At 42.2% G+C, this 22,873-nt stretch overlaps 1 protein-coding gene across 3 annotated transcripts in view; it reads right to left on the bottom strand.

The window, feature by feature from the left end:
• Window positions 1–428: 428 nt before the first annotated feature.
• RPS6KA2 (ribosomal protein S6 kinase A2) overlaps window positions 429–22,873 on the bottom strand; it is a 265,454-nt gene continuing 243,009 nt past the window's right edge. For all 3 annotated transcript variants that reach the window (XM_031552440.2, XM_085219873.1, XM_010707087.4), the window contains 7 exons: window positions 16,714–16,803; window positions 15,465–15,623; window positions 14,163–14,324; window positions 9,604–9,680; window positions 3,653–3,770; window positions 2,551–2,688; window positions 429–2,171 (listed from right to left, as the gene is read on the bottom strand). In XM_031552440.2, coding sequence (XP_031408300.1) covers window positions 2,046–2,171; window positions 2,551–2,688; window positions 3,653–3,770; window positions 9,604–9,680; window positions 14,163–14,324; window positions 15,465–15,623; window positions 16,714–16,803 — 870 coding nt within the window. In that variant the 3' untranslated portion in view covers window positions 429–2,045. The remainder of the gene's footprint in view (window positions 2,172–2,550; window positions 2,689–3,652; window positions 3,771–9,603; window positions 9,681–14,162; window positions 14,325–15,464; window positions 15,624–16,713; window positions 16,804–22,873) is intronic.

Below are 22,873 nucleotides of genomic sequence, written 5' to 3'. Positions count from 1 at the left end.
AATGAAAGATGCCAGGAAATTTCTAGTGGAGACAAAAACTGTACCTAGTATTTACAGCACTCTTTCTGCCCATGTACAATGACATATTAAAAAGACATTTCATTGAAACAATTCAAATTAATTGGAAGACCAGAAAATCCAGCCCTCCCTCCAGTTGCCCTCAGCATCCCCATGCCACCTTGCCTTCCTGCAGACAGAAGTCACATCCAGGGACCTCTGCATCAGCCAGGACATCTCTGACAGCAGAAATGTATGAGACTTAATTAACTTCTAATGAGAAGAAAAGTGTAAAAGCAGCAAATAGGTGATATTGAGCACAGCTTAGCCAGAGTAGAGAATTAAGCAAATTATTCTCTGATGCTTTGTAAATAAATAGCCACACCTGTGCGTGTTCCCACACAGCAATTCAAGCCAATTCGTCCTCTGTGTGAAGTTTCACAGCATTGTTTATTCTAGAAAAGAGAAGGCCTTCAAGAAGAGCTGCGTTGCAGCATTCCTGTGTGCACAGCACATAAACCTGGACATTAAATATTGGTTTAAATTATTAAGAATAAATTTAAATTTAAAAATAGACTAATGCAAACAAACAAAGTTCAGTTAACACTGGAACACAGATAGTTTTAGGAAGCATATTGCTATAGCAAATGCAACTCCTCGTCCCCCTGAACACTGATGCCATGACCTGGTAATTTCACATGGCACTATAGTGCACCACTACCCAGCCAGGCAATTGCAACCTCTAGCACACAAAGCTCCATGTTCATGGGTTTTTGTTGTTGTTGTTGTTTTTTCCTCCCTTCAAAATAGACAAAAACTCAATATAGCACATTATCTTCTCCCCACAGAGCATCGTAGGTGACAAAATTCACTCAGAGAACAAAACAAAAGCATTATAAAGAAGAATCCTGGGCAGCTTGTGATCACCATATGCCACAATGGGTAAGAAAAACAATAAAAAAGGTAGCTCAGGGAATAAGGAAAAAGGTCCACTTTGCTGAGACCTTCTCAACCAAGTTTTATTTCCCTGAACCGGAAAAATCCAGGCAGTACGGTACAGATTTTTTTTATATATATATAAATATATATGTATATATATTTATATAAATATAAAAACAAAGCATCCTCCTGTCTCTCCTCCTGATTTATTATTGTTAAAGCTTATGACAGAGTTGGCTGGGCCCTTCAGAAACGGGCACTCCCCAGTGGTGGTGGTGACCTTGCCTGTAGCCAGAGGCAGACGGCCTTCTTATCAGCTGAGACCAGACACCTTTGTCACCTCTCATCCAGAGGCTCCTACTCCACTACTTTAGACAAATCCTCTCCCACAGTCCCATGGGACTCAATAGTCCCCTTGGAGGACTATGTTTCTCAGAGACTTTCTGCTCTCAGAGGACCAGACCTCTGTCAAAGTCAAGCCTACGGCGTGCACTTCTCTTCGAGCGCCGCTGACATTGTTCCAGACAGGGCAGGGGCAAAGTGCAAAAGATTTCTTGAAATCAGAAGGTGTTTTCACCACAGATAGCTTGCTCTCCTTCATGCTGTAAAGCATTAATTTCCAGTAAAGTATTATCCATGTGTGTCTCTGCAGCCTTCAGTCCTGCTGGGGTGAGTGGAGACCAGTAGGCGACCAGTCGAGCACTTCATCGTGCTGCTTGTGGGAACCGCTGAGAACATTCAAACCCGACTGCATCTTCATTACAAAAAGTGCTTTTCTTGAGAAAAAAAGTGAAAACTATGTTCCTGCAGAACATCTTAAAGACTCTTCTAGGGAGGGATGGATGAAGCGTATCTACTTTATTTGGCTTTACCTCAGTAAGGAAACAGAGCTACTGGCAAAATTGGCACATCTTTGTGAAGTTGTTAAACTCAGGATTCTGGCTGGAATGTAAAAGAAATGATGGAGGAATGGCAGACTTTGTCTTATGCTGGACTTCTGCTAGTTCCGGTGATTTCATGTGCAAGTTGTCCAAAAAAGTTCTACTAACCAAGATGAATCTCTCAAATAATAAACTGTGGGTTTCCAAGGAGGCCTTGCGGGGGTACTGCTACAATCTGGTTGAGGTAAGTCTTTTCATGCCCCTCCGCTGAGCCAGATTGGAGGACAATACAGGCTCCAGCCTTGGTGCCTGAGGTGTTCGGTTTAAAGCAAAGTAAGTGGCTGCCATTGCACCCTGTACAATAGAAAAAGAGAAAACATTGAGCTGAAATTCATTTTTTAGATGCCTCTTCCCTCCCTTTCCCAGTCCAATCCCCTGGGTGCAGGCCCAATTTCCATTAAATGATAACAATGATTGCTGGCTGGCAGACAGATGTAGTGCCTGATTCAAAGCAGTAGGCAGCAGTACATGGACAGAGTTCATTGTAAAGCAGCTGAAAGTTAACAATATCAAGCAGATGATGAGTTAAAAAGCTTTACTTTTAGTACAGTGCCATATTAAATTTCGCCTCTGTGGCAAACTATTTTCCCAATTCCTCTCTCCTTTTCCAGAATATTTACAAAAATCCCAGCTCTTTCTGCCAGAAAGGGATAGCTAGGAGTGTAGGACATACCTTCACCAGGTGAACATCCTGTCTGCTGAGTTGATTTTGAGACAGATACTCCCTGTTCACTATCCATGGATGTCTCAACACTTGAACTGCTGTGAGACGCTGATGAGGGTCTACGTGAAGCATCTTAGACACAATATCCTAGGTTCAAAAGGAAGAAAACAGTAAGAGGGAAAAAGTAATCAATAGCAGTGCAGGATTTAGTAAGATCTTCTCAATGACACAGTCATCACCAGCCTGTACAAATGAGAGGAGGCTGCATTTTAGAAATGCCGTATATTTTTTGAAATAAAAAGTCTAATCTTCAAAATGTTCAGGTGTAACATCCAATTCTCAAATGATAATACAACTGAAAAATAATGTGGAAGGTATTCAGCTTACTAAGTGTTAATAATTATGGCGACTACATAAAGGTGATAAACTCTGTCTAGAGAGGATGCCATCTGGAGGCAAGTAAGTTACTAGGATTAATTGCAGTTTTGTGATTGAATATATCACTGTTTTTCCATTCCATAATGCAAGTTGGTAAAACTGAAATCTGGAGGAATACATAAACTGCATCAAACTTTCTAATTAATGCCAGACAATTGGAAGCTCAACAGCTTTCCTGTCCATTCATCTATCTCACAAACCAGTGCATAGTTAATTATTGATTATTCACACCCAAAAGTCTCAGCACCAGTTTGAATTCCAGCTCCTGGGATTTGTGATAGATGTGTGGCCTCAACTGCAGACAGTACAGGAGTTAAAAATGCTAGTTTAAAAACTGCCTGCTCAAGCTTAGGTGGCTCACATATAGACCATGAGTTCATGGCATTGACTACCCTGCACTTCTCTTCAAAGTTCAGTTGCGCGACAGAAGAGCTGCATGCCAATTTGAGAGTATTCACAACTGAAGGTGCTACGTTATGCCTTAGTTTAATTAAAATAACTACTAAAATTCCAAACACTATTTCATGCAGAGTGGTATGAATATAAACAAGCAAGCTCTTATTTCACAGGGCACTGAGAAATAACCCTTCTGACCCTCTCTAAGTTGGCTACAATTGCAGACTGCCAGTCCATTTAAGTGGATAGGAAAAAATCTAAGGAAGCTTCCACTGACCTTTGCAGTATCTGATACTGAATCCCAGTTTCCTCCGGTAAGTGCGTATTTGCCACTGCCAATCCTGGCCAGAATCTCCTCTGGGGTGTCATCTGGCCCATTTGCAAAAGGAGTGAACCTATTAAAAATAAAAGTTAAATTTGCAGGTATTTGACTTCTAGGATCTAGTGATAAACACAATAGATTTCAACAGGGATTTTCTTCCAGAGTGAACTGCAGACATGGTTGCTTCATTTTCACTCAAAAGATGCAGTGCATTGTTTCCTCATATTAAGTTGTTTTGCAGAGAAAAGACATTACATTTTTCTTATATAAAATTTCTATTATGTTCTCAGTTTTATTGAAGGCAATATACTTTTATAAAATTATACAGTCTTTTACTTTTTCTGAATTCATTTTGACTCTGCTTTATTCTTGATAGAGGAACCTTCATAATGGGAATAAAATGTAAAAATAATGAAGGAGAAAAAATCATTTCTGAAATAAAGAAGAAAAAAGAAAAAAAAATTTTGCAATCTATTCTGCAGTCCTTTGTTAATCATAACACACAAGTTTGCTGGACAAAACAAATCTTATGCAATAGGTGATTTAAAAACTTCCTGATCTAGCCAGTCAGAAATCAGTAGTAAAACATACTCAGCTTTACAAAATCAGTGCCACAGGGCCCAGATATTTTTTCTTCACAGACTGACAAGTGATCAGTGACAAGATTTTGCAACTGACTAAAATATACCAGGCCAAAATTTACTCTGTGATCTTAAACAGCTGTCTACTTTTAGAAGAAGGGGTATCTGGGATTTGTATACCTTCCCTTCCGTCTGTCTTTGCTGTCCTGGATATCCATCAGTTTGGTTCTTCTGCTGTTAAACAGATACTGGGATTTGGCCACAGCTTCCTATCCCTTTGTTTTGTAAAAGCATATTCAATTTCTCATGCTGTATTTTCTCATTTCCACCAATGTTTCAGATTTCACAGAAATTCAGCCCAGAAAGATTCAGGCAGTTATTCCATCCCCATCAAAGGGACACACTGAGAGTTCAGGACTGGCTAAAACTCCATTCCTGGTGTTAATAGTATCCCAGACCTGTGCTCCAGCCCTTCATGTCTGAGCCCTCTCTGCTCATAGCAACGCTGGGAGGAGAATAACATCATGGGCGCAAATAATAGTCAGCTCCTACTGCTTTCCTCTGTTAAGGAAGACAAAAGCATTCACAATACAGTGGTGACTCCTCAATTGTGTGATTTGTATTTCAGATTCGAATACATTTAGAATCATAGAATCATAGAATGGCTTGGGTTGGAAGGGACATCAAGGATCATCAAGCTCCAACCCTCCTGCCACATGCAAGGCTACCAACCTCCATTTGGACATATATTTTTTAAGACCCACATTTTAAAACAAAGCATTTTGAATGTATTGTCCTGTTTTTAGCTGAGACAGCCCCATTATATTTCAGATAATATTGAGCACAACTGTACTCAGGATCGAAATAGGGCAGGAACTCCTGGCACCTCTTCTGCAGTTCACAAGGCAAGTGACACAAATAACACAGGACCTGCTTGTTTTCTGCATGAACTTAGGAAGTTTCTTGCCACAGCTGAATGATCATGAAGTAGACTAAAGAGCTGTGACTGGTCACTGCAAAGTTCCAAGATGCACCGATAAATAGGATATATATGCACATATCATAGCCTGCAGCCAGAAAGAGAAATGAAGTTTCCCCGCGCCTCAAGACTTCCTACACCCGAAAGGATAGAAGGGTGGTTGTCATAGGCGACTCCCTGCTGCAAGGAACTGAAGGCCCTATATGCCGGCCCGACCCTACCCGCAGAGAGATGTGCTGCCTCCCTGGGGCTCGAGTCAAAGACGTTGCTAGGAGAATTCCCAGACTGATCTGCCCTTCTGACTACTATCCACTATTGATAGTACAGGCTGGCAGTGAAGAAGTTGGTAAGATAAGCCTGAAGGCTATCAAAGATGACTTCAGGCGACTGGGGCGGGTAGTTGAAGGAACAGGTGTGCAGGTGGTTATTACATCTGTACCTTCAGTGGCAGGAAACGATACTGGGATGAGCCTAAAAACCCATCTCTTGAACAAGTGGCTTAGGAGTTGGTGCAAATGCAGGAGTTTTGGTTTTTTTGATCATGGGGCAATTTACTCGGCACCTGGCATGATGGCTGCAGATGGATGCAGCCTGTCTTCACGGGGAAAGAGGGTTCTAGCTGAGGAACTGGCGGGACTTATTGACAGGTGTTTAAACTAGGTATGAAGGGGGAAGGGGACAAAATGACGACCGCTGGGACTGAGGGGGCAGTTCGAGGCTCCAAACAGGACTTGATGGGTGGAGACAGTGGAGTTCAAAGGCTTGGAGAGAGGTGGAGGGATGCTGCTTCTCTTAAGTGCCTGTATACTAATGCGCGTAGCATGGGGAATAAACAGGAAGAGCTGGAGTTCTGCGTGCGGTCGCAAGGTCATGATCTCATCGCGATCACGGAGACGTGGTGGGACAGCTCGCATGACTGGAATGTTGTCATGGAGGGCTATGTGCTTTTTAGGAAAGATCGGCTGGCTAGGCGGGGTGGTGGAGTTGCTCTTTATGTGAGAGAGCAGCTAGAATGTATTGAAATTCACATGGGGGAGAGTGATGTAGCAGTGGAGAGCTTATGGGTGAGAATCAAGGGGCAGGCTGGTAAGGGTGACACTGTTGTGGGGGTGTACTACAGGCCCCCTGATCAGGATGAGGAGGCTGATGAGGCCTTCCAAAAGCAACTGGATGTAGCGTCACGTTCCCAGGCACTGGTGCTTATGGGGGACTTCAATTATCCAGATATTTGCTGGATGACCAACATAGCCAGGCACGCACGGTCCAGACGGTTCTTGCAGTGTGTTGAAGACAACTTTCTGATGCAGGTGGTGGAGGAACCGACGCGGGGAGGGGTGTTACTGGACCTTATTTTCACCAACAGGGATGGACTTGTTAAGGAAGTAAAGGTAGGGGGCAGTTTGGGTTGTAGTGATCATGAGATGGTGGAGTTCAAGATCCTGAGCGGAAGAAGCAAAGCAATAAGTAGAATTGCTACCCTGGACTTTAGGAGAGCCAACTTCGATCTCTTCCGGGACCTACTTGGAGCTATCCCGTGGGCTCGGGTGTTAGAAGGTAAGGGGGCCTCTGAGAGCTGGTCAGCATTTAAACAGCTCTTCTTCCAAGCTCAGGATCGGTGCGTCCCTGTGAACAAGAAATCGGGAAAAGGTGGCAGGAGACCTTTGTGGATGAGCAAGGAGCTCATGCGCAAGCTCAAAGGAAAGAAGAAGGTCCATGAAATGTGGAAAAAGGGTCTGATCACTTGGGAAGAATATAGGAATGTAGTCAGGGCCTGCAGGGATGCAACGAGGAAGGCTAAAGCCCATCTGGAATTGAATCTGGCTAAAGTGATAAAGGATAATAAAAAAGGCTTCTTCAAGTATGTTAATAGCAAAAGGAAAACTAGGGAGAATGTGGGCCCCTTACTAAGTGAGGGGGGGGTCCTCGTAACGGGGGATGCTGAGAAGGCAGAGATACTGAATGCCTTCTTTACTTCTGTCTTCAGTGAAAAGGCTCCCCTGCAGGAATCCCACACCCTGGAGATTAGTGAGAGGGTCTGGGGAATGGGAGACTTCCTTTTAGTCAGGAAAGAGGACGTGCGTGAGCGCCTAGGCAGTACTAAGGTCCACAAGTCCATGGGACCTGATGGGGTGCATCCACGTGTGCTGAGGGAGCTGGCGGAGGTCATTGCCGAACCGCTCTCCATCATTTTTGAGAGGTCTTGGACAACAGGGGAGGTCCCTGAAGACTGGAGGATAGCCAATGTCACTCCGGTCTTCAAAAAGGGCAAGAAGGAAGATCCGGGTAATTATAGGCCTGTCAGCCTCACCTCCGTCCCTGGAAAGGTGATGGAACAGCTTGTGCTGGATACCATCTCCAGACAACTGGGAGAAAAGGAGGTTATCAGGAGTAGTCAGCATGGGTTCACCAAGGGGAGGTCGTGCTCGACCAACTTGGTGGCCTTCTATGATGCTGTCACATGCTGGGTGGATGGGGGAAGAGCGGTAGATGTAATCTACCTTGATTTTAGAAAGGCGTTTGATACTGTCTCCCACGACATCCTTATAACAAAGCTGAGGAAGTGTGGGATAGATGAGTGGACGGTGAGGTGGGTTGAGAACTGGCTGACTGGCAGAGCGCAGAGGGTCGTCGTTGGTGGTGCAGAGTCTGGCTGGAGACCTGTAACCAGTGGTGTCCCCCAGGGGTCTGTGCTGGGTCCGGTCTTGTTCAACATCTTCATCAATGACCTTGATGAGGGGACAGTGGCCACCCTCAGCAAGTTTGCTGATGATACGAAGTTGGGAGGATTGGCTGACACGCCTGAAGGCTGTGCTGCCATTCAGCGAGACCTGAACAGGCTGGAGAGCTGGGCAGTAAGAAACCGGATGAGGTTCAACACAAGCAAGTGTAGGGTCTTACAACTAGGGAGGAATAATTGCATGCACCAATACAGGCTGGGGGATGACCTGCTGGAGAGGAGCTCTGCAGAGAGGGACCTGGGCATCCTGGTGGACGACAGGTTGGCCATGAGCCAGCAGTGTGCCCTCGTGGCCAAAAAGGCCAATGGCATTCTGGGGTGCATTAAGAAGAGCGTGTCCAGCAGGTCGAGGGAGGTGATCCTCCCCCTCTACTCTGCCCTGGTAAAGCCTCATCTGGAGTACTGTGTCCAGTTCTGGGTTCCCCAGTACAAAAAAGACAGGAATCTCTTGGAAAGAGTCCAGCGGAAGGCCACAAAGATGGTGAAGGGCCTGGAGCATCTCCCCTATGAAGAAAGGCTAAGTGAACTGGGTCTGTTTAGCCTTGAGAAAAGAAGACTGAGAGGGGACCTGATCCAGGTTTATAAATATCTGAGGTGTGGCGGCCATAGCGGTGAGGCCAGTCTCTTTTCAGTGGTACGTGGAGACAGGACGAGGGGAAACGGACATAAGCTGCAGCATAGGAAGTTTCGCACGAATGTGCGTAAGAACTTCTTCACGGTGAGGGTGACGGAGCACTGGAACAGGCTGCCCAGGGAGGTTGTGGAGTCTCCTTCTCTGGAGATATTCAAGTCTCGCCTGGACGCCTACCTGTGCGACCTGGTGTAGGGAACCTGCTTTGGCAGGGGGGTTGGTCTCGATGATCTCTAGAGGTCCCTTCCAACCCCTACAATTCTGTGATTCTGTGATTCTGTGAAGTTCGGGGACTTGATAAATCCAGATTGGATTTGCACACAGTGTTTCCTATTCGCTCCATCACACCTTATTCTTATCCCACACTGCTTATTTCACTCTTTCTCTCAGTTTTTTTACATCAATACTTAGCCAACCCATTAGTAGGTTTCCTAATCCAAATATCCCTCAAGAAGCTCTTGCTGCCTATTCCTATCCTTGTCTATTTACTTTGCCTCTTCTGCAGCATATTTTTTCGAATAGCATCTTTTTTTAGCCTTTTAAATTGCTCAGATACTTCAATAACAACAACCATAGGAGAAGAATGAAGCTGAAGAGAATACGTGTATTAATAGAAACAAGTAAATCTCCTCTTATGTGTAAGGTGGCCATGATCTGGTGTACACTCCAACATTGCTTTCCCAGTGTAGCACTTTCACGCTACTTAAGTGGTCAGTGAACCTTTTAGGACTCGAAGTCTCAGTGAACATTTCTGGGCCCGGATATTAAAAACTAAGCGGCTTGTAAAGTGTCAAGGATATTCATATGTTTTGGAAAAATTTGTTCTAATTCTAGGTCTTGGCATCTGTTTTCTTGCCTCTTACAACTGAGAACATCTCCCAGAATAGGCCAGGCAGTTTGCTGTCTCTATCTTAGACTCCTTATCACTGCTTAATCACTGCTGAAGTACACTCACTGGAGGAAAACCTCTCATCTTACCCTGCCAGCATGGTGTACAACAGGATCCCCAAGCTCCAGATGTCACAGGCTGCATCATAACCTTGGCGCTTAAGGACCTGTGTGAAGAAAAGATGGGTGAAAAAATACAAGTTAATCTGATTCCTGAATTTTTGCTTCTGTGTTGCAAAAAGCATTGAGCAGAGGTTGTATCAGGCAACATTTCCAGGCTTGCCCTAACACCTGGCTTGAAGAGGTGTCTGCTCAGGAGCCAGCTGTTGGTAGTGGCACAGAGGGGCTCAGGCCAGAGTTGGTTGGTCAGTGTGCAGGCCCATCTTTACAGGAACTGAGCTGGAGGTGGTGTATGTTGGCCTTCAACATCAAAGCAGGGTAACCCTTTCTACTTTTTTCAGTGTTTTAAACATTTATTGAAGAAAGCTCTTAATGCTCTTAAATGTGTCCTCTGATCAGGAAGGTCACCAAGTACACTGTGGACGAATCAAGCATAGGGCTGACTGACACAGGAAGCATGTCTGAGTTTTGTTTGGATCTGATACAGCAACTGGATGCTCACTAACTCATATTTTATGTCATACTTGTACAGATACATTACAACTGCAAAGAAAGCTAAAAGGTTTATGTCACTTCTGGTGTAAGAAAGTGGCAGCATTTAGATGGGGATTAACAACTAATGTGTTAAAACTTTTCCACACAGAGAAGGCAAATTTCATGATACTCAGCAGAGATCTGAGAAGATTCAGGATTGGTACAGGATGGACACTTAGACTAGCAAGGATGTAATTTGGATTTAATCTATGCAAATGCATAAGAGAAGAAACGTATGTTTGAGACCCTGCAGGTCCAAGTGAAAGTAAAGTCAACGACTAACAAGCACTGCTGCGATCAGGAGAAGAGCTGTATTTCTCTTTGGCACAGAAAGACTCATGAGCCACCTCCAGATCTTTGTTCATAAACACGAACTACTGTTCTGTTTACTTAACTTCAGTTCTGACACACAAGAAGAGTTTAGTTCCTTCTGATGGATCAGATGCCTTATAATAATAATAATAATAATAATAATTATTATTATTATTTTGGCAAAACACATGAAAAGGAAATGTACAAATTCAGCAAGTCTTTCTCTGACCTGGTTATTATCCAATAGTGATGTCAACTATTTGAAGTTTATCACAGAAAACACCAAGTATTGCTGGAAAAAAACAGTTTCAGAAAATGTTGCCTTGACAAATTTTACAAATGATGAGTGGTAAAGCAGCCATCTGCCATGCTGCTAGGAGAACATCTGCCACATTGAAATAATATGGAGAAAAAACACACTTTCTCCTGTGACAAAGCTGGTAAAAAAAATCCTGCTTCTACCTTTCTCTCCAGTGCTTCATGTGTACTCTCAGGCTGTTTTAATTGTTTCTATGGCTTTAGTTTGTGCATTCATTGCTCCTCTACTATGTTAGAATTTATGGGAAAAAAACCAATCTTTTCTATTTGTCAAGCTCAGTTGCTTCTTGCTTCATATGTGAGACTGAATACCCAACATTCATCCCTTGGTGTAGGCATTCTTGTTGCTTCTTAAGTAGTTACATTTTCATTGCCATCACTGTCTTTCTCAAATAACAAAAGGACGATAGAGTCAAATACAAATGACAGAAAAAAATTAGGTAGTGATGAAATTTAGAGAAGACGGCCATTAAGCAAGTATTCACACAGCCCCAAAATGATGGGCAGGAGTTGCTGCATGCTATCATTCAATTTGCAACAACTCTTCAAGACAACAGGGACATTGACTCTGTTCCATTTCCTAAGAAAGCTTTGGTGGCAAATACTTCTCATCTGCAGCAACATTACTCCATGGATAACAACAGCAGATAGTGAGTTACTAGTGACACTGCTTTTCTAAAATGTCTCTAGACTTTTGCAACTGTAGTTAAAGGAAGAAAATGAAGGTGGTAGGAGCAAGTGCTGGAAATTTTGACCAAAATGGGGCTTTATGAGGGGAGGAGGGGGAGAGATCATTGAACAATAACTTGTGTCCTAGAAACAAATCTAAATGAAAGCAAGAAATCTAAGCTTAATGGAAAAGCTTTGCAAAAGTTTCTGCCCACTAACAAAGCTCCAGTTCTAAGAGAAGGCTCTGGAGAGAAATCATTGTGGCCTTCCAGTACTTGAAGGGAGCTTATAAGCAGGAGGGGGATCGACGTTTTTCATGGTCTGATTGTGAAAGGACAAGGGGGAATGGCTTTAAACTAAAAGAGGGTAGATCTAGGTTAGATGTTAAGAAGAAATTTTTTACTCAGAGTGTGGTGAGGCACTTGAACAGGTTGCCCAGAGGGACTGTGAATGCCCCATATCTGGAGGTATTAAAGTCCAGGTTGGATGGGGCCCTGGGCAGCCTGACCTGATGGGTGGCAGCCCTGCCCACAGCAGAAGGCTGGAGCTAGATCTTTAAGGTCCTCTCCAGCCCAAGCTGTTCTGTGATTCTATAATTCTCTGGTGGACTGCTGGAGAATTTAGGGTTGAGGTCACCTAAAGAATTTGGTGGGATCTGAAATATACTCATGAGCTGCTTTTTAGCTCCACACATGGCAAGGTGTCGTGGTGCCCAGAACCAAACTTCAGCTGGATTCATTCAGTTGTGATAATGGCTCAGATGCTTCTCTAAATCCCTCCTATTTCTATGCATTTTGATTTACTGGATTAACAGTGTTAGAAATACAGGCTTTTCTCAGCTGTAACACAAGCAGGGATGTGTATGGGCATGAAAGATAATAATCTTATAATTTTTAATGAAAAAAAAGAGTTCAAAGTTTTTGGAGGAAATCTGTGGAATGAAGTCCTTTTATTTTATGCAAGGACTACGCTGGGGCTCAGTAGGCTTTTCGCTCGCTGTTCACTCTCTGCAAACGACATCGCTCACACTAGGTGGCAGAGTGCTTCCTTCTTTCTGAGAACTTTCAACTTATTCACTATTCTCATCCGAAGTACAAATTAAATGTTTCCACAATAAAGCTAGACTCAAGTATGCAAATATGTCATCAGCCCTCTGCCGTTATCCTTTTGTGTCATCATGCGGTCTGACTTCCTGCCTTCTTGGTCCATGTCACCAGCATATTGCAGATGCTGCAGTGGTGCTCAGAAAATGCAGAAGCCAGGTCCAGGCTGGAGGGCAGCATTATATCACAAGTAAAATGTAAAAGTAGTGAGGGCTCTATGTAAGCTCTCAGTTACTGTCAGTTCCAGTAACATTTCAGTTAATCTCAGACATTTCCTGCTTTAGTTGGACTTGTCTTGCTCATCACAAACAACCAGGAGAGTGAGTTCTGCCTTCAGTTCAAACCAGAAGAGGCTAAGCTGAAACAGCACTGGGCTGATGACGTTTGTGATTACAGACAATGAACAAAACAGCCCATCAGGAAAAACACCTACACCTATTTTAATCACACTGTATCTTGGAGAAAACCTCAGTGCTCTAAATCTTACAAACACAATTAATCCTTGATTTTGAAATTAAACATCTGTGGGTGCCACAGATCTTTCATTACTTATTTTGATACATTTCATATAGCTAATTCCAGTATCTAAAATGAAAAAACATCCAGACAGTGATAAAATAACAACCCAATCTGTCTTGGCAGTGGAAGTTTTTTTTACTGGGAAAAAAAAAAAAAAAGTGTTTGAATTTATACTGCCCCTGGTGATACTCCCTAATTCTCTTTCTGATGCTGGATCCTTGTATCTTGTGGCATCGTGGAAGGACCATGTACAGGAAGATCATCCCATTTTTCACTTCTCAGTTGCATCCACGCAGAAGAACATTGGGTAGAGGACAGTTATAAGGAAGAAAAAGAGAGGAGCAGCACCCACGGGCAGTGCAGAACTACCACACCCTGGATGTGGGGCTTATTTGGCTTGTTTCTGTTTTCACATCTGTAAAAATAGGAAAGTAGCCCTCTCCTTCCTCACACAGTTGTTGTTAGCTCTGGTAGTGATGGGAACCTCAATGTATTGCAATTCAGCAGAAAAGGGCAGGTCAGTTCTGGGTTATTACTTGCATCAAACAGCCTGTTTCTCCATGAGCAGCTTGGCAGGGTATGGTAAGAGAAATGATACAAGAAGCCCAGAGACTTGATGCCATAAAGAAATCTACTCCTTGTTTCCAAAAGAGAGTAAGGACAGATAGGGAGGCCTAGGAGAGAGGGGTTTTGAGATTTATACAATTTTCCTATCTTTACTATTAGTCCCTGCATCCCCTGTAACAGTGAGATCAGTACTTGAAAAGATCAGGAGGAGAGATGTTTCAGTGTCTCAATGAAATCATTGCAAAGCTCCTACCGACTTCACTGTTGTAAGGATTTCATCCATGGGTATATATCTTTTGGGTCTTATGCCTGATATTAAGACTAAAAACAACTTCCCCAAAAAGACTGACAGGAATAGAAAACTTCTAGTAATAAAAGCTGTGAAAGTTCCTGTAGCTGTGTGTCTGCCCTGCTCCTCTTTGAAAGGCAATGAGAAAAGGGTGAGAGGGACAGAGGACTTCTTTCCATGTCATATGTGTTAGCAACAGCTTTGAAACGTGATCCTACCTCAGGGGCGACAAAGTTGGCCGTGTAGCAAGGAGTCATGAGCAGCCCGTTCTCTGCTCTCAGTTGCTTGGCAAAGCCAAAGTCACAGATCCTGATGGAGTCTGGGTTTCCTGACTCATCCATGTAGAGGATATTACTTGGCTTCAAATCTCGGTGCACCACCTTAATGAGAAAGCAGTGAATAATGAATAAGGAGAGGAGGAGAACACAGGATTGGCTGCCATGTCTGGTTTGTTGTTTGAGTAAGTCAAGAGCTCGCACCCAAGATGTTTCTATTTTGGAGAAAAGCTGCATAAAAACCTCAGGTAAATAAAGGAGAAAAAAAAAAGTTTAAAATCTGTTAAAATAAAAAAGAGTATGTTTTGCAACCTCTGCTGAAATATGATGGAGCCAGCTGTTCTAAGGGGGGGCAATCTTCTTGAGGGCAGTCAAAGGGGCTGCTGTACAAACATGCTGGTGTCAGCATCTCTCGGATAGCCCTGAAATATTCAGCTGGAAAGGTCACAATGAAATCCTGCCATTGGAGGGAAGCATCTTCTTGTGACATAGAAGTGGCTAACATTTGAAGAGAAGGGCTATTTTTCACAAAAATCTTCCCTATAGACACCCAATGCTGCATATTTTACAACAGGTATTGCATTTCTGTGGTGGGAAAACAACCTTTACTGATTATATAACTGGAAAACTATCATGAATACATACCAGTCCAAGTGCAAAATATGCTTGCTTTAACCATGAAAGGAAAAAGAATCAAATATTTGACTAGTTATCCAAACTGTTTGTCCTTGAAAAGTGGAAAAGGAGAGAAAGCTTGGATTTTAAGTCAGCTCTTCAACAGCATGTCAGGAAACTTTTGCATCAGCTGCTCAAATGCCACTTCAATTTGGAAACTGAGCATTTACTTTTTCCACCTGTCTCAGATAGGTTTCTACCTGACTCATATATTCTACTGGAAAATCTGATAAAAGGTACTGCAATTACAGCAATAAACAGAAAGGAATAGCAGTAAACAATTACTATTTCAGAAAGATACCTGAAAATCATTATAGTTCAGGGATGAAAATTCCACTTTGACATACTGCAGTTCAGATGCAAACTTGCTAGAAAGGCTACAAACCTATTTTACAACTCAAATACAATTCTAAATGTGGAAAAAGAATGAAACGTAAGTTCACTGAACTCTGTTTTTGGGGGGAAAAAAATACGTTTATATTTTAGAGAAGGATAATCACAACCATTTGCTTTTTTAAAATGTTGGAGTTTACAGAGGTTGCTGCATAGAAGCAAAAAAGTAATGCTTACCCCCTGGGAGTGCAGGTAGTCCACAGTCCTGGTGATAGTGCACAGCACAGCGCTGGCCTCTCGCTCTGAAAAACACTTCTGCTGAAGAATGCGGTCCAGGAGCTCTCCTCCCCGCATCAACTCCATCACCAGGTACACATATTTCCCATCATCATAGACCTGTGAGAGTAATATAATAAATATATTTTGGACTCAAGCTTCATCTAACTTGGTGAAGGTCAGCCCTTTAATCAGCCTATTGGCTTGATTGTAAGATGTTGGAAGAAGAAAATGTCAGCTAATGCATGGGAAATGTGCTTGTTATGCTTAACATCAGAAAAGGCAACTTTATAACACAACTTCATCATCACTTTTTTCTCGTGTCTGTAGCAACTTGCTGATTTGTCCATGCAGAAACTCAGCCTTCCTGATCTGCTATCATGTCGGCAGAGTAGACCAAACTGCTAAAAGCAGCACAACTTCACACAGCCTGAAATGTCTCCTGGCTCTCACCCAAGCCTCCTTCCCCGTAATGTTCTCTTTCCCGTTTTACAGAGTAATGTTTGCCATTTTAAATACCAATATTTCCCTTTGAGTCATGATCAGCTAAATGAACTGTATTATACTGTTGGCCAAGACCTGCTTCCAATGATGTCATAGAGTTTTTATTTGCAATTCTGGTGAGTATATTGGCATGAGCTGTAACATGTACTTATTTTCAATGTCAATTGAAAGGGGGAAAAGACATTTCTTTGTCTAAGTTGGAAGATGTCCATTTTCATGTCATAATCCTTTATCTAGGTTGAAATAATAGACAACGTTACAGTCATCAATGCCAAGTGCTTTTGGAAAGGAATATAATTTCTCTTTTGCACAATTTTAAGATAGTTTAATATTTAGGAATTGGGTGAGATTTTCTTGGGGTATGTGATCAGAAAATGTGTATAGACTTCTGTAAGGTGTGAACCATAATGAGTTACTGGCTGGAAAATTACTGGAAAGTACTGCAAAACCAGGTGTATTTTGTTGTTCTCCAGCATGGTGCACCTTTGATTTTTTCTGCAGTTGATTAGACAAGACTTGGAGAATGTACAACCTGACTTGTTTTTCCATTTGTTAGCCAATAATTCATTAATGCTATATTTTTTTCCTTGACTTCAATGTGTCTTGTTTTAGCTCCAAACTTAAAGTAGATAATTTTCCAGATAAGAGGTGAGCCTGATCATAAAGTGAAAATTATTTAATATTGTAGTGCTCAGTGAGTACTCACATCTTTAAGAGTAATGATGTTTGGATGCTGTCCGTATCGCAAGAGAATCTCTATTTCTTCAGAGGGGTCTCTCTTGCTCTTGTCAATTATCTGGAATAAATAAAGAGTGGTAAAATACCAGCTAGTAGCATTAATAACAAAACAAAAATTAATATCTAAAATTCTTTTATGAATAATTTTTCTAGTAAAGGCCAGCTCAAACATGTAAAAATGATATTTGAAAAGTCATGATTGTCAGACAAAGTCCCTGATGACTGGAAGAAAAGACAGTATCACACCCATTTTTAAAAAGGGTATAAAGGATGACCCAAGAAACTTGTGCTGAGGCACATGGAAGACTGGGCAGTGAAACAAGATAACCAGCACGGTTTCACCAAGGGCAAGTCCTGCCTGACCAACCTAGTGGCTGCCTATGATAGCATAATTGCCTTGATGGACAAGGGAAGAGCCACCGATGTCATCTGTCTCTTCAGTAATGCCTTTGACATGACCCCCTATAACATCTTTCTCTCCAAATTGGAAAGATATGGATTTGACAAATGGACTGCTTGATGGATGAGGATCTGGTTGCAAGAGTGCGCCCAAACAATGCAGATAAATAGCTCAGTGTCACGATGGAGATCAGTGATGAGTGGTGTCCGTTAAGGGGCAGTTCTGGGACTGATGCTCTTTAATGTCTTCATCAGTGACATCAACAGTGGGACTGAATACACCTTCAGCAAGTTTGCAGATGACAGCATCAAACTGTGTAGCGCAGTTGATACACCTGAGGGATGGAATGCCATTCAGAGAGACCTAGACAGACTTGAGCAATGGGACCACGAGAACCTCACGAGGTTCAACAAAGCCAAGCGCAAGGTCTTGTAGCTGGGTCATGGCAACCCCTACTATCAGTAAAAGCTATGGGATGGAAGGACTGAGCACAGACCCGCCAAAAATTCTCAATCAATTCCCAATCTTGCCCAGTCAAGAGCACTGATTAGTGATTCTCTTTTGCAGATGTGATAACTACAAACCAAAAAAGTAACTGTAAAATAACCCAAAGAAGATACACTTCAAAATTCAAATGCAACTTCACAGGGAGTAGCAAAAAATTTGTTCTATTAGGAACTCATTAGGAGTGAAATATTTGGTAAGAATTTCTTATTTCTAGAAAACAGCATTCAAATAATATTTACAGAAGAATAATGGGTGGCATTATTAAGAAATTCGTAATTCCATTATTGGATGTGAAGACTTCCAACCTTAAATGTGATTAGGTCTCTGTAAGAACAGCACGGAGCACGGATTCAGTGCTGCTTGAAGGGAAATGTCTTTTTAAAAACCTCTTTTGTTGATGGAGATAAATGCTTGTCTGTTTTTGCATGCACTTTCATTGTTTAATTATGGTGATGCACATTTAAGTACACATCTAAAATTTAGTGCATCAGTCATATTAGTGCATACATCAGAGGTTTTGTACTCCTCATGATTGACATGCATTTGTACTGATAATGATGATGGTGGTTGCTTGTGGTTGCAGTATGCATCTGAAGCCATATGAATGATTTGATTCTACCTGAACAGCAGTGTGACAAATTCAAGTGCAACAGGCAGCTGATGCAGGGAAACAGCAGTTGTCCACCTTTCAATAAATGAAGGTAAAAATTCAACAACAGGGGAGAGGAGAAAATCCTACTGGACTTCTCTTTAGAATAATGTTATTCTTCTAGTTCAATACAGACATTCTCAAAAACCCAATGAAATCCCTCATAAATAAAACTAAATAAAACGGTGTCCGAATGTGTCCCACTCAACCAATAACTAATATATAAAAAGATACTCGGGACCACTTTCTTGGCTGGAGCAAACTAATATAGCCCTTGTCAAATTAATGGAGTTACATAAATGTGTGCTCGTTAAGATCTACCTGCCTCCTACAAACCAGCAGAACAGCAAGTATTACTGCTATTGTGGGAAGCACCGCTACCACCATGGTGCTGCAGCAAGTGATATATTCTGGGTTGTTTTTCCTGTGTAAGAAGGTATCTAAGGCTGTGGAAAACTTTAAGCAGCTATTAATAATGCAGGAATATAATTACGTATATATTGCCTAAAAAAAAAATCCAAACCAAAATTAGTCCTAGCTATTGAAATAAAACTCAAAACAACATAACCTGAAGCAGTCTGCTAGTGATTTAGTAGCAACAGCAGCAGACAATATGTCAGCATAAAACAGCAGCTTCTCAATCTCAACATGCTTTATAAATATTCATCTCAAAGCAGTCCTGTTAAATACACAGAACTTTTACTTCAGTATGTGCACAAGCTGTGACTACATGGACAAGCTGCCCAGAAAACCCAACCCACCACTGCAGAGCCTCCATGGGGCAGGCCCTCAGCTGCCTCTCTGCAGCCCTATGACACCATGCAGTTGCCACCCCTCCACCATTTTATAATTGGCTAGAAAGGGGAAGGCTTTAGTGGGAATGGAATGATGTCACTCAAATGATACACGTACTTCACTTATGTGACATTCACATAAAACCAGAACACTGGGTGCCATCCAGCCAAGGAAATGAGGCATGTGACACTCTCACTCCATTGTTGTTCAGACTACTCATTACACTAAAATCTCAATGACTGACACTGATCCTGTCTTCTTGGTAATGACCACTCTCATTTACCCAGATTATTTGAAGGAGCTTCAGCGTGAGTAGGAGCAAGGCTGAGACAAATAGAGCCATAGTCAGCACCAGGGGCAGAGGCCTGAGATGTTCCAAAATCTTTGAGAACACCTCTTCCACAGCCTTCCATATTTATCCATGCGCAGATCTGTACATCAGTGCCAAGAAAATGAAGCAGCTTTTACAGTAACTTGAGAAGTGTTCATTAAGTCAGACTTCCTGATTGCCAGAGAAGGTGAGGGATGCACCACAAAGTCCAGCAGGTGCTGAACTTCCCCCTGTGAACAAACTGAGGTCTATGCTCACCAGCCCCTCCTGGCTCCCAGGGCTCTGCTCCCATGGGTTTGGTCCCAATCTCCTTTCCAGTAGGCTTTCATCAGCAGCAAACCACTACCATAACAGACAAAAACCAGGCACTTTCCTTTCCACTCCACTTTCCACTTTGTTAATGGATCTTCCTCTTGCTCCTTCTCTGGAGTTTAATTAATCCCTCATTTTTAAAGGCCAGTTCTATTGTCAGTCCTTAAGCATGGAGAGGTTTTAGCTCTGCCCACAGAATCATCCAGTGAGGTTTTAGCTCTGCCCACAGAATCATCCAGTGTGGTATTAGCTCTGCCCACAGAATCATCCAGTGGAGACTGTGTGGACCAGACCACAGCATAGGTAGCACTTCAGATCTATCTGATGTGGCCATGATCTTCAAATGCAATCTGACACAACATCTCTCAGAGCTACACTTTCAGAATACCTGCCTTTGGTATTCTGCTCCAATAAAGGCCAGAAACTGTGAATTGTGTCCTACCTAAACACTGAAGGCTGAAATGCTAGGAAAAAAAAATGCATTAAATGTTATGGGTATAGATACAAACACTGCTGTACTCCCATCAAACTTTTAATCACCTGATTAAAAGCTAAGCTATTTCACTTGTAAAATTTCTTGTGGTGACAAAGAGTATTTCCCAGTCTGGCCTCTCTTTGTTTCCCCTGAGATATTGCATCTTGCATGAAGGCAGCCTCTTCCCTATTCCTCTCTTATGGTGGACCATGAACCTCCTGCAACTCCTTGCACAAGGAATGATCTTCCTTGAGGAAAGTCACTGTGATTTGAACTCAACTAAATGTATGCACACCCTCCATTACAGACATCAGGGAAGGTTTGCTCTGCTTTCAGCCCTGTGGTAATATGCAATGCTGCTATTTTTCTATTTCACTCTGTAGATGTATGGAGAAGAAAACCAACGTGGAAAGACATCATAACATATAAATAATTTAACTGAAAATGTAACAGAAGTTCTATTGTACCTTGGAATAAAAGAGCTATGAAGTAGAGAGGTTTACTGTTGTCCTTTAGAAAAATAAGAAACTGATTTTTCTGGATGGGCTCTCAAGGATTGCCTACAAACACTGTAATAACTCTGGAGGAAACAATTTCAGAGTAAAATGGGCTCAACACGCAAAAGTATCCTTTGTTCAGCTTATTCTAATGGTGATTTTTTTGTGTTGTTCCTTGGCTAATGCATTCTTTGTCTATTTTACTGACTAGTTGAAAGAAAAGTTGTATTTTCTTCTGTGGAATTTAGGGTAAAAACCTCATGATATTTTTAAATGAGTCAAGCTCTATCAAGGGATAATACTAAACTCTTTCTCTCTCAAGGGAGAAAGGATCAGGAGATAATATTTTCAAAATCCTATTTAATGTGTCTGGCCAGTTTTCACAAGTGCCATCACAAATCCTCTGCATGGAAAAAAACCACCGATTCTTCCTTACTGATGGGTATTCAATGTCTTCAGCTTTGCCAGGTGTACTGCTGAGTACAAAAAAGAGCATCAATACAGTGGGTCATGTCTCACTGAAAATGAGTGAGTACAAAATATACAGTAACTATATAGACAGAATATATTTGCCGTCTGCAGTTTTGTGGAGGTATTTTTGTGTCTCTGACTGTACAGATGAATTTCTTCTTCTGGAGCTAGCTATGCCATTAGCAGATGTTACAGTCTTCAGCTGTCTGATACCACCCACCAGCTGGGATTTATAGCCTTCATAGCCCTGCCAAAAAAAAATGGTATGTGTGAGCACTCCCTAATCTACTTTGGGCAGAATTAGCCTTGTTAATGGAAATTGCCTTTTTAAACAGCTGAAATTAACCTGGATGACCTTGTGCAAGGAGGATGACTGTTCTTTACACGAAGTTCTCCATCACTACACTTGAGATATTGGAAAAAGGCAAAAGGTAGGAAGTGACAATTTAACTGCCTCTGCTGTCTGGAAAATGAGTAAACTAAAAGAAAAGGTAAGAGAAAGGCAGCTGGGTGAGAATGAAGACTGAAAAGAAACATGAAATGCAGTGATGGGAACAGCTCTGACACTGGCCTTAAGAGAGAGGATGGGCTCTGGCCAGGGTAAGCTGGAGCGAGAAGCAAGGAAACTGCTTGCTGCTGAGTCTTCCTGTGCTGGGGAAAAAGGTCTTTATACATCTTTAATGAACAAACAACTGCTTTAAAAATTTGCTTGGCTCTCGCTTCTTCCTCTTAAGAAATGTGGGACATAAATGTTCTGCTTAGTCATGTCAATCAAAATGGGCAATCTTCCTCAATTTCTCTGGGAAAATCAAGCTAAATGTGCCAATACTGGCACTGTGGTTTAAGCCTGTGAATGCTACTACCACGGGCTCCAAAAAATAAGAAATCAGTTTTAACTTATTTATTCCACTGGAAAACTTCCACTTGCAGTGGGATCAACCACAATCAACAATAATCAGGAAGCATTAAAGGTACAACCTGCAGCACAGGCATAAATTAAAAAGAGGTTGTGGGACTTTGGTGGAATAGATTTTGTGGGCTGTGCTGCATGGGCATAAGGTGTAGCTCTCCTGGATTGTCCTTTTTTACCTCAGTCCCAAACAGGACTGGTGCTATTCTCTTCTTCAGTGCCCCACATGACCTTTCCTGGCAGCTGAAACTGAGACACAGGAATGTGAACTGGGAAAGCTGAGCCATGGACACAGTCCTAGCCTGGTGCTCTGGTTCCAGCGGCAGAGTCCAGCAGGTCAGGCCAGAGACCTGAGCACTGCAACACCTCAAGCAGCCACAGCTGAGGCTGCCAGTGCATTTAGGAAGCAGGATGACTGAAAGCATCTTTTGATCAGCATGAAGACTTCATGCAAAAAGAAAAGAGGAGAAAGAGGGCTTTGTACACTTTCTAAAGATGCTTTATTTTCTACTACCTATCTTGAATTTTTCTCTACAGCCTGTCTGCAATGTAAGTATGGGTTAATCATCTTTAAGAAGAGATTTATATAACAGAGTGATGGTGTGATGCAATGCTCTCTGTAGGAATCCTTTTTTTTTTTTTTTTTTCCCCTGGGAGGAGAGATGACCACAGGCTTTCTATACTGTATCTATGGGCTGAATTCCAAATCTGAAACTCAGGGTACCACTAGTGAGTGGAACTATAGATGGGATATTCATCTTTTCTACAGAAAGCTGGTATA

The sequence above is a fragment of the Meleagris gallopavo genome, chromosome 2, assembly GCF_905368555.1.
Source record: "Meleagris gallopavo chromosome 2, MGAL_WU_HG_1.1, whole genome shotgun sequence".
Taxonomy (NCBI): domain Eukaryota; kingdom Metazoa; phylum Chordata; class Aves; order Galliformes; family Phasianidae; genus Meleagris; species Meleagris gallopavo.
The sequence above is the reverse complement of the archived record's forward strand: the minus strand, read 5'-3'. Positions and strand labels throughout refer to the sequence as shown.